Source organism: Aspergillus terreus, genomic scaffold (genome assembly GCF_000149615.1).
Source record: "Aspergillus terreus NIH2624 scaffold_1 genomic scaffold, whole genome shotgun sequence".
Lineage (NCBI taxonomy): Eukaryota > Fungi > Ascomycota > Eurotiomycetes > Eurotiales > Aspergillaceae > Aspergillus > Aspergillus terreus.
The window spans coordinates 1,586,038-1,597,392 of NT_165972.1; the positions used below are offsets into that span (position 1 = coordinate 1,586,038).

Consider the following 11,355-nt stretch of genomic DNA (forward strand, 5'->3'; position numbering starts at 1 on the left):
TGCCGTTTCGGGAAGCCTCACCTGCGCGGGCGGTGAATACCGCTGACTCAGCGACTCTGTCCCAATCGGGATACTCCATCGAAAACAAGCAGCAAAGGCAACTTCGCCGTCGTCTGCTCTTCGTCAACGACGGTTGCTTCTTTGTCTAGGGTCACGACCGGTGGCCTTTGACCGCTCTCGTTCTCTTATGATTGTTTTACCACTCTTACCCCGATCCTCATCCCTAATCGGATGAATGCAAAAGGTATGCACCCATCGCGCCAGCTACCCAGCTTCCTCTCCAACAAAGATCGACGTCTAACTCGTCGCAGATGAATTCAAGCCGGAATTCTCACCCATCTTGGGGCTCTCCACGCACTCCATCGTCTCCGCTGTCCATTCCTCCCGCCCCAAGTGTCCTGCGACAATCCGTCCGTTCCTCTCAGCCCGCAAAGCCTGGTGAGTCCTTTGGCTGCATTCTTTCTCCGTGGTATTGACGACATCTGCCAGATACGGAGAAGGAAGAGCTCCGTGTACAAGTCAACACGCTGAAATATGAGCTGGAGAATTGCAAGCAAGAGCGAGAGTTGATGGCCTTGCGCCATGAAAAGGAGGTCCGAGACCTCCAACTCAAAGCCGATGCAGATTTTAGAAAGGCACAGGTCTGTTCTACACGACGCGACGAATGACTTCGTTGTAGGGCATCGCTGACACTTTTTTCTCCCCAGGCAGCAGAGTCTACAAGCAATCGGGCCAGCATCAAAAGCGAAGAGCTTGCGCGTGAGCTCAAAGAAACCCAGGAACTCGCCCTGAACGAGAAAGTCGGCCTCGAACGGAAGATTAGAACCATCCAGGACCAAAATCAGAGTCTGCAGGAGGAAGTCGAAGACACCAAGGCGCAGCTGCTGGACCAGGAGCGACAATATAAGTACCAGGTCAACGAGCTGGAGACCATTCGCACGTCCCTCCAGAGAACGCTGGAGGAGTTGCAGAACGATCTCCAAACTGCGAGAAATGACGTCAAAGCCACACAGGAGAAGTTAAGCGAGAGGGAGACCGAAGTTGCCAACCTGGAAACCGAGAACATCCGGCTCAAATCCGAGGGAAGTGACGCGGAATCCATAGCTGTCCTTAAGAGAGAGCTTTCGGAGCAGGTGAACCATATTCGCACACTGGAAACCACAAATCGAGAATACGGCGCTGAGCTGCGTCATCTGCGAAAAGTGCAGAAGAATGTCGAAGTGGTGGAAGAGCAGAAAAGATCACTTGAAAACCAACTGCAGCTGATGAAGGCTGTTGAGGCGGAGCTGGACACCGTCCAGATCCAAAAACAAATTCTCGAAGACGAACGCAGCTCGTGGACCAGCCTTCTGCAAGACAATGACCAGCCGGCAGAGTTTGACTCTCCAGAAGCAGTTGTAAAGGCGCTTCTGCAGGAACGGCTCGAAAAGGCCACACTTGTGGACCGCCTGGGAAGTGTGGAAGCACAGTTCCTGGAGAAGGACGAATTGATCAGGAGCCTCGAGACCGAGAAGACCCATCTGCGACAAGAAATTGAAAAACTCCGTACTTCTGCTGCTGCGGCAGGAGGTGCTATGGCTGACAGTCGAGTGAAAGCAAGACTGGAGCGTCAGCGAGCGCTTGCAGTTAAGGAAGTTGAATATCTCCGCGCGCAATTGAAAACTTTCGACACAGAAGAGATCACAATGAACGAAGGCCAGAGCCAGTTTGACGAACAGAAATCTACACAGATCGCCAACCTGGAGAAGATAGTTGATGAATACCGGGCGGAGCTTGAAAAGGCCCATGAAGAGCTCTCCAAGCGTGAAACTACTCAGCAAGAAGATGCACAGCCGCGGGGCATCAAACGCCCTCTGTCCCCCGCGGAAAGCGATGCAGAAAACGAGCGGCTCTCCGTGTTAACACGCAAAAATCGAACCCTGCAGGAGTCGTTGTCTAAGACCGAACAAGCCATGGCTCTTCTCCGTCGAGAATTCGAGGCCACCAAATCCCAGCTCAAGTCACTCAAGGCCAAGTCGCGCACACGCATTCTCGAACTTCGCGATAACCCCACTGCACAATCCGAGAATCTCAAGCTCTCCACCATCACGACGCTGAAAGCGGAGAACAAAGACCTCCTTGCGCAACTCCGTGGCAACCACCAAGACGTCAAGGTCGTCCCAGTCAGCACCCTCGAAAGCATGAAGTTAGAGATTCAGGACATGGAGCGTGTGGTGGCGGATAAGGAAAAGCGCATGCGCCGCCTCAAGGAGATCTGGACGGCGAAATCGTCCGAGTTCCGCGAGGCTGTTGCGTCTCTACTCGGCTACAAGTTGGATTTCCTGCCCAACGGACGAGTCCGTGTTACATCCATGTTCCACCTCTCGCCGGCCTACCGACACGGAGACCCAAGTGCCGCATCGGATTCACGCGGCCCCGGCAGTATGGGCAACGGCGAGGAGAACTCCATCATCTTCGACGGCGAGAACGGCACGATGAAGATCTCTGGCGGCCCGAACAGTCTCTTTGCAATGGAAATCAAACACCTCATCAAGTTCTGGGTGGAGGAGCGCAAAGATATCCCTTGCTTTTTGGCCGCCATGACGCTAGATTTCTACGATAAGACAACCCGAGCTGCTCGGATGTGAAGACATCTCCTTTGATCTCAGGGGGCATATCATCGAATTTACGCACGCATGTACTATCCTGTCTTACTTTTCTGTTGGTTTTGGCTGTACGATTCCCCGGCACAGCTACTGGTGTGCCATGTTTTTCATGCGTTTTTGCAACAATGCAGATTTTCGCACTCACGGTCAGAAGTGTCGAGAAGTTTTGCGTGCGTAGTGCCCTTTGCTTCATTGCCCCTTCCAGGTCGTTTTTCCCAGTAAAACCCTTGGCGTAGCCTATGAGACCTAAATCCGACTACGACATGGGTCAATGGTTCATAGGTTCAAATGAAGAAATACGCGGCGAATACGCCCTTCAGCTTCTAATGTACGTGGCCAACTTATTTACAGGTGCATTAGCGTACCTCTCATCCCCAGAAACTTGTCAACATCGAGATGAAAGGTTTTAGAGAGGTTATGCGGCCAAAAAGAAGGAAACGACAAGAGGAAAAAGGCAAAACAAACATCGAACACAAGATACGCACAGGGACATCAAAACTAGACGAGCTAGCACAAGATAGACTTATTATCAACCAAGACCAATGTGCACAGACGAGAACCGTGGGGGGAATCATGTACTGAAAATGGGACAGTAAGCTTTTTCAAGGCACTTGGATCCTTTCATTCTCAGGTCGAAACTGAAAAGCGTATTTTCCGGGCCGGTCGAGAGCTCAGATAGGGACATGGTTCAAGTCTCCGGCCTTAAGAAGAGATGTACTTGCCTCCGACCAGCTTGCGCACGGTCGGGACCTCGGCCCATGACAGCGACGGCTGCGAACCGGACGCACCAGGGCCATCATCAGCAAAAGGATCGTACTCCTTCTGCGCAGAATCCGACGCAGCACTGACGCCCAGTCGGGAACCCGCATCCGAGGAGTAGATCTCAAACTTGGCATCCACCTTTCCTTTCCGTGGCCAGCTGTTTGACGTCGCGAACCGAACAAGGAACTTTCCGTCCGATCCAGCCTTAACCTCAAACTCGGGCAGCTTCCAGGTGACGGCTGATTGTTTGCGGCGGAAAGCAGCTCCAGTGTTTGGGTACATCACGGCATTTGTGGCATGAGCCACCTCGCGGCCTTCCTCAGGGGACGTGTCCAGGTTGACCGTCAAGACTAGGTTCCGAAGAGTGACGGAGTCCTTCGAGGAAGTAGTAGTGAACGACGGGTTTAACGAGTAGAAAATGATCGCACTGGCTTGGTGCTCCTCGAGGTTCCACGCAGGTTTGAAGATAACGGGGCAGTAGGCGGAAGTATCAGACGGGTCAATATGAAGCTGGTATTTGAACGCCACTGTTGGCGAGGGGCGTGCAATACTGGATAGCTGGATGCTATATTGGCCCCTCTTGTCGTCATCCTTCTCCTCGCTCACAAAATGAGGATTTGCGGCGACTTTCTCAAGCACTTGGAAGTTATCCAGTTGGACTCGTGTGTTTTCCAATGGCGCACCTGGGGTGCCATTGTATGCCAGGGCGAGTTCCCCGACGACAAATGACTTTGTCACTTCGCCTTCCGTGAACCAAGCATTTACAGTCTCGATGATGGATGCGTTCAACCCAGGCTCGTGTAGTTCCGGGTGCGACACCGGGCCTGCAATGCTATGCAGGGTATGGGACGAGCGGACGGACGTTGTATCTGACAGAGCATGCTCATCCGTAGCGGTGCTGGGGGAGGCGACGTGCTTTGGTACAGCTGGAGATGTGGGCATGGGAACCTCAGAGGTTGGAGTGACCACAGACGCCTCAGTGCCCATCGCTGGCGGGTTAGGGATGAAGACCGTGTTGCGCACGTCTCGTCGCCCGCGCAAGGTTCCAACGTTGCGCCGAATGCCGCTTTGCTGAGCTTGCTATATGGTATGTTAATGGGGTCCTGCACGGTGGGACGATTTAGCGCACGAACCATTCTCAGTTGGTTTGCCATGTCGTCCATTGCCTGTTTAGCCTGGTCCTCGTCTTCAAAGATCGGTTGGTCCCGGATCGTCAAGTTGATGCTTGGCTCTTCCATGCTATTGCACAAAAGTTAGTCGCACCTCACAGCATCATGAACATGTTAGGGGCCTCTTACCCAGCGGCTTCTCGTTGAGCCCGGCTGATCTCATCCATAGTTTGAGGCCGTTCGGAGTATCCTTCCGAGTCCACATGAACCTAGTTGGTTTATTAGCAGGCTAATCGTAACAGCTTCACAGTCAAACTGACATCATTCACCGCAGTATTAGCTATGCCTGTCGCAGACGACACTTCCTGCGAAGCCGTTCCGTTCGTGGTTGCTGGGACTGGGGCTGGCTGCGAGAATCCGCTCGAGGCAGTACCGAGACCCTCCCGTTCGTGAGACTCGCTCGGTTGGCGCATTGAGTCGCTATAACTCTCTTGCGTGGTCAAAGCTGTTCCTGGACGGTCTGCTCCCGACGACGATTCCGGAATGGGCGCTTCACGAGACTCGCCTCTCTTGAAAGAAGCGAAAGGACTGCGATGTTTCTTCTCACCAAAGCCGGAAGGGTTCACCACACTCTTTCTCCGGTTCATCACCGTCCCCAGCCGTTTCAGTCCCCCGAGTGGCGTGTGACGCGGTTCAGGGGCTGAGATTGTGCACGTTAGAAACTGTCGCCTTTATCCACGTGAAGGTTAGTTACTCACCGGGCGGAGGGGGAGATCTGACCCGACCAGACGTCTCGGAACGCTGGCTAGCAGAGTCGTCCTGGAACTGTGGGGGCGGTGCGAGGGGAGCAACTGGGGGAGGCGAGCTCTGCGGCTCCCGCGGAACGACCGGTCTTCCCCCATTGATCTTGGCAGCAAAAGTTTTGATCTCATCAGCGGTCTCGACATTCAGAAGGACGTTGAGGCAGCTTTCTGCGGCTTGACGACAACGCTCAACCTGGTCCGTCTCATGAGTCTCCAGTTGAGTAAGGACGTCCCGGAGATGATTGAGGCGGGTCTCATCGGCGGCTTGGAGTTGCTCGAAGACGAAGGGTGCCCGGGACTCCCATTGTTGCTTGATCTCCTCCGTGGCGGCGACCGCACTGGCGAACTTGTCCGCGCCTTTCGGGCCTTTCTCCCGGGCCTTATCCACCTTTTTCTGAGATGCTTCTAAGCTCTTGGCCAGCCCTGCGAGGTCGCTTTGAACACCAGGCATCGACGCCAATTCGCGGTTCTTATTGTGAAAATCTCTCAGCGGACGCTCTACATCCTCGTCAATCTTCTGCGCGAAGGTCTCATGAGACGCGGCGACGGTTTCGGCGGCGTTGATAATGCGCTGCCATGGGATCTGGAAGATGCTGTTGTTGCCATTGGTGGCCTGTATTAGCCCGGGCGTCGGAGAGGAGATGTAAACCGAAGGGGGGATGTTTAATCTCACCCTAGCGCGGCTCCGTTATCCAATTGGGGGCGTGACGCAAGCTTCCGCAACCCTTGGGCATAGGCCTCTTCGACTCGACGACGTTCCTGTCGCGGGGGGAGAGAGAAATCAGCTCCGGATGGCCCCGGAAATATCGTTACGGAGTCGCTTGAGAGTTTACCTGAAGCCAGTCGGCGATATCTGCATGGACTTTGTTGATCAGGCGAATGCGATCGTTCAGCACATTGGTCGCTTGGCTGGGCTGCAAAGAGGCCTAAATTGGGGGAAGACACGAATTGTTAGAATGCACGAGAGCCTCTGCTAACCAAGAGCACAAAACGTCTGGGTAAAGAGGAAAAGGTTGGGCTGGGGAAACATACCAGCAGTGCTGGATACTCCTGCCGGGAGAGGTCCATCTCGAATACACATAGATCCCCGTTCACAGACAGGAGAGGAGGCGCATAATAGGAAGAAAGCCGGGGGAAAAAGGATGGGTAGTGTCTCCTCTTGAGCAATTGGTGGAGGGTGGAATGCGGCGAAGTTGTGACGGAGCCGAAGACGAGGAGAGTCGAAGGTAGCGGGAGAGACAGGGAGGGAGAGAGAGAGAGAGAGAGGATGGGATGGGATGGATGGGATGATGACGATGACGGGGCGGGTGGTTGCAACGCCAAATCGGGCTTAGCGGCTCCTGTCACATGCCCCATGCTTTTTGGCTGCGGCGAACAAATCAGGCAAGTCTGTTGGTTCTGGTATACATTCGTTCTTCGACTGATTTCCATCTCATCGCTGTTTACTCCGTGACAACCGCCATGGCATCTACGGACTGGAAAAAGGACCTGAGCTTTTCCGATCGACTGACCACCATTCAATCATTGTAGGTCCTTGTCCACTCGTACTAATTTCCACACTGTGGCTCATGGTTCGTCTCCAGGACCACCGCCTACCAACGTGCTTCATCGTCCGCTGCGTTCAGTGAAGCTCAATCCCAAGCTAAGCGATTCGAGAGTGAAGCTTACAGTAAGGCCGGCTCCAGAGCAAGTGTAACCCGGTCCAATGTCTACGCAAACCCTTGCTAACCATGCTACATCAGAAAGAGTATGACGAGTTCTGTCAGAACGCCATTGATGGGGCGGAAGCTACTCGCTCAGAAGCTCCCATTATAGGCAGCCCCGAACAGCTACATGATGATCTTGACCAAGACCAATGGGCCTCGGGCGAGAAGATTGGCCCTTACCAGTCCTGTCTGCGTCACTTTGAGGGAATCCATTCCAGCATTTACAAATCCCGAGGCGAAGATGGAACCCTAATCGCAATCAAGGTCACTGTACCCCACCTTCTCACAGCACCGCACGACGCAAAGGTTGAAGTACGCCTGCTGCGAGAGGCCGCCAGCCCACATGTGATCCCTCTGTTGGATGCCTTGAATATTGACGGGGGTAGACTCCTCCTCGTGTTGCCTTTCCTAAGATACGATTTTGAACATTTGCTGCGTCGAGATATGTTGACCGCAACGCAGACAAAGTCTCACCTGCACGACATGTTCAAAGCTTTGGAGCACCTGCATAAGCTGGGGATCATCCATCGGGACATCAAGCCTTCTAATATCCTGATGAACTCACCCGACGGTCCGGCGTATCTCGCCGACTTTGGAATCGCCTGGAAAGAAGGATATAATGAGACCGAGCCAGCCGACAAGAAAATCACCGACGTCGGTACGACGTGCTACCGTCCCCCAGAGATCCTGTTCGGATACCGGGGATATAGCACAGCTCTTGATCTGTGGGCGGCCGGCTGCGTCGTTGCGGAAGCCCTGGCGGTTGGACACAAACAGCTGTTTGACTCGGGACCGGTGGGGAGCGACTTATCTCTTGTTTATTCTATATTTGTGACCTTGGGTACACCAGACGCGGAGAGCTGGCCTGTATGTGTTCCTGACCTCTGGTTTTGTTTGTCTTTTAACATGGTGGCACAGGAAACGAAGAAACTCCCCGATTGGAATAAGGTGGAATTTCACCGATACCCGGCCAAGCCGTGGGAGGACATCCTTAAAGGCGCCTCTTCCCGAGGGCGGGATCTGGTGAGCAAACTGGTGCGATATGAAAGCAGCGAGCGCATGTCTGCTACGGAGGTATGTTCAAAGACCAATTTCGGGGAGCATTGGAGAGGTGACACGCATTGACTTCCTTCAAGGCTCTCCAGCATCCATATTTCTGTTCGTAATGGAGCTAGACGCGATTTGTCGCGTTCAGACAAAGCGAGGTCTCCAGTCCAGAGGACATGGATGCTACCAGGCAGCCATCGGGACAGTGGGAGGAGTTAATATATTCTGGTATGAATCCGGCATAGTTGGAGGTGGTTTGCAGGGCAGCCCCATCGCATTAGGGGGCCCACCAGCACCCACCGGGCGTTTCAGCCTTTCGACGGCTGGCAAAGCTGGAGATGACTGGGGCCAAATCACCAGCCCCTGTTGGCCAGGGCCGGCATGGACCGACAGCAACGGGGGCGCAGTCTAGGACGGAAGCGAATTGTCCGATCTCGCGTCGTTTCCTCCAGAAAATCGTCATCATACCTCCCTGTGTATTGTACATACATAGGTAAAGCATAATCATGGTGATATACAGTATGCGGCTATGAAAATTCATCTCCCAGGAGGGTGATCTCGCCACATGTCTCGCACATGAGAGGAAATCGAGTCCCGAGACGCTGGGACAGCAGAGTTTCAGTGGATGCGAAACATGATGAATGTAAACCCATCCCTTGCTAGCCTCACGACTCATGCTCTCCCTGGCTGAATGCCATGGTTATGAAAATTGTGAATTATTGTGATTTGTTGAGACTCCGGACACTGATTCTGACGACACTTGGAAGAATTCGGAAAAGCATGCGAAGAGAGACTGGGCGAGGCTGGAGGATAACTAACTAACTAATTGCCAAAGGATTCCTGTCGGGGTGGAGGACGCTAGAAGACCCGAGCGGGGCCTTCATTTGACAGGCAGGGTTCGCGCATTCCGGCTGATCTGTTTAGGGGATATGATTCATGGGGATGATGCTGACCGATTGATTGATTGATCGATCGATTGAAGTATTATCCGTATACCTCCTCTGCCTTCTATACATAAACAAGTAGTCCCAGAAGTGATGACAAGAATAGATGCGCGGGAGTTCCGGAGACTCACAGGATCGTGTTACCTCGATTACTGTTTCTTACCAGGAACAGTATCATTAACGCCCAATGAGAGCTTGTGCCTGTGCACGAATAGCGGGTCTCCCCGGACCCTTGGCCCCAGACGGTTAGTGCTGGCAGCCCCGATTGGCCCGCAGCCCCGCTGTGGTGCATCGATCTCATTTCGTTTAGGTTCCTCGTGGTAATCTTACCTTACTTGCTTACCGTACACGGGGAGGATCCACCAGGGTCTTTTCCATTGTGATTCTTGTGTTGATCTCGTTGCACTCTCATCTCTCTCTCTCTTTCTCTCTCTCGCTCTCTTTTCCTCGCAGGATCCCGTGTCGGTTCCAGCCCTTCTCTCTCTTCCCCCTTGTCCTTCTTTTCGTTCTATTTGACCTTCTTTCCCTCTACGGAGCCTGGAAGCTCCTCGTCCTTCTTTTACCTGTACTGTTGACATCCGGTGTGGTCCCAACCCCTCCCACCCCCGGCTGTCAGCCAGATTCCATTCTTTCATATCACCCACATTCCTTGACGCGCTTGCGCTCTCTTTGCTCCAGAACGCGGCTGGTCTTTAGATCCCGTTACACTCCGACGATCCAATTCCTCGATTCATCGAGACCCCGATCGTCGGTTGAACTACGGAGTACGTTCTATCGTGGGCAAGCCCCTTGCGACGCTCATCCAAACCGACTTTTTCCTTTCTTGCGCGTCACTCATCACCATCCCAAGTCAACTTATCTACGATCTCTCCTCAGTCTGTCCGCTCCATCCAATCTCTTCTTCCCTGCGCATCGCGATAAACCGAATACATCGCCCCCTCCAAGGCGTCTTCGTGGAGGAGTGAATCTCATCCATCATGGTGCATGCCCATGCGCATCGTGACCATGGCGCTGGCCTGCAGGAACGACAAGTAACCGTGGTCTATGTAACCGCGCCCGCCGATTTCGATGGCCCCATCGGCGGTTATGTGACCGGCGACAAGCCGGATCACCCCGCCACAGTGGGCGTCGGAGGTGCCGTGAGACAGACTCGAACCTCAACCGAGGAGGAGAAGCCAAAGACGACAGAGGAATCGAAGCCGAAGACAACGGACAAAACCTCCAAAATCACTACCACCGAGGATGTCAAGACCAAAGCGAAGCCCACCGAGACCGAGATTACCACCACCAAGGACGCTCCCACCCAGACGACTGCCGACAACAAGAAAACCCAAACCGCCTTGACCACCTTCTCCACGGCAACTTCTTCGACGTCTTCCAGTACTGATCTCAACAACGCCGGGGTCACGAACGGTGTTTCTTCCGCCCAATCCTCTCCGACTGCTTCGTCCGTCTCGAGTGCTAGCTCGGAGGGTCTCACCGGAGGTGCAAAGGCAGGAATCGCCATTGGTGTCATTCTGGGCGTGGGCCTTATCGCTGCTCTCATCTTCTTCGTCGTCCGGAAGAAGAAGAAGCAGGGTGAGCAGCTCCCGGACCCGGAACCGTACAATGAGAAATCGTACACGTCCAACATTGTACCCCCGCCGCCGCCGAAGCCGCAGCCTCCCGTCGCCTCTGGGCCTCCTCAGCTCAACGTTCGTCCAATCACCCAGTTCGCCCCTGATCTGACAGCCAGCCCCAGCATCTCTGCGGCGCTTGCCGGTGCTGCGGCTGGAACCGGTGCCGCTGCGGCGTCCCGTAACCTGACTGGAAATAGCCCTTCTCCGCCTCATAGTCCGCCCTCTGGATCCAGTCATTCTAATCCGTTCAGTGATCCCGTGAATCCCTTCGGCAACCAGGCCGAGGTCACGTCCCCCGTCGACGCAGCACGCGCCACTGGTACGGAAACAACTACGTCTGCATCCAATGTCACCCCTGCTACCGCTGCCGTTGGGGCTGCCGCTGCAGGTGCTGCAGTAGCCGGTGCGGCCGCGGCTGCGACTTCTAAGGAGGATCGGAAAGATTTGCCCAGCCGCCCTGAAAGTTCCACTTCTCAGGAGCTCTCTCAGCCCGGTCCGGCAGTCGCCAGCCCGGTCAGTGCGGAAGGAGCACCGGCGGGTGTTGCTGCTGTCCCGGCCTTTGGACCTGGTGGAGCTGGTCCAGCTCCCGCACCCACCAATGTACACCGCGTCCAAATGGATTTCAACCCGACGATGGAGGATGAATTGGAACTGCGTGCCGGCCAGCTTGTGCGACTTTTGCATGAGTATGATGATGGGTGGGCGCTTTGCGTCCGGCTC

The 11,355-nt window shown here is 54.3% G+C and overlaps 4 protein-coding genes across 4 annotated transcripts; 3 read left to right on the forward strand and 1 right to left on the reverse strand.

Moving 5' to 3' along the window:
* Positions 1-311: 311 nt before the first annotated feature.
* ATEG_00569 (coiled-coil domain-containing protein MAD1) lies at positions 312-2,627 on the forward strand (the record flags this gene model as incomplete). Its single annotated transcript, XM_001210655.1, has 3 exons — positions 312-438; positions 490-641; positions 708-2,627. 3 exons carry the CDS (start codon positions 312-314, stop codon positions 2,625-2,627), a joined length of 2,199 nt encoding a protein of 732 aa, XP_001210655.1.
* Positions 2,628-3,347: 720 nt separating this feature from the next.
* Positions 3,348-6,400, reverse strand: ATEG_00570 (uncharacterized protein; the record flags this gene model as incomplete). The annotated part of the gene is made up of 7 exons (XM_001210656.1): positions 3,348-4,487; positions 4,541-4,646; positions 4,706-4,785; positions 4,837-5,216; positions 5,275-5,932; positions 6,153-6,172; positions 6,352-6,400. 7 exons carry the CDS (start codon positions 6,398-6,400, stop codon positions 3,348-3,350), a joined length of 2,433 nt encoding a protein of 810 aa, XP_001210656.1.
* A 649-nt stretch (positions 6,401-7,049) lies between these two features.
* On the forward strand, positions 7,050-8,191 carry ATEG_00571 (putative cell division protein kinase (Ctk1); the record flags this gene model as incomplete). Its single annotated transcript, XM_001210657.1, has 3 exons — positions 7,050-7,892; positions 7,944-8,099; positions 8,162-8,191. 3 exons carry the CDS (start codon positions 7,050-7,052, stop codon positions 8,189-8,191), a joined length of 1,029 nt encoding a protein of 342 aa, XP_001210657.1.
* Positions 8,192-9,993: 1,802 nt separating this feature from the next.
* Positions 9,994-11,279, forward strand: ATEG_00572 (SH3 domain protein; the record flags this gene model as incomplete). The annotated part of the gene is made up of 2 exons (XM_001210658.1): positions 9,994-10,954; positions 11,113-11,279. 2 exons carry the CDS (start codon positions 9,994-9,996, stop codon positions 11,277-11,279), a joined length of 1,128 nt encoding a protein of 375 aa, XP_001210658.1.
* Positions 11,280-11,355: the final 76 nt, after the last annotated feature.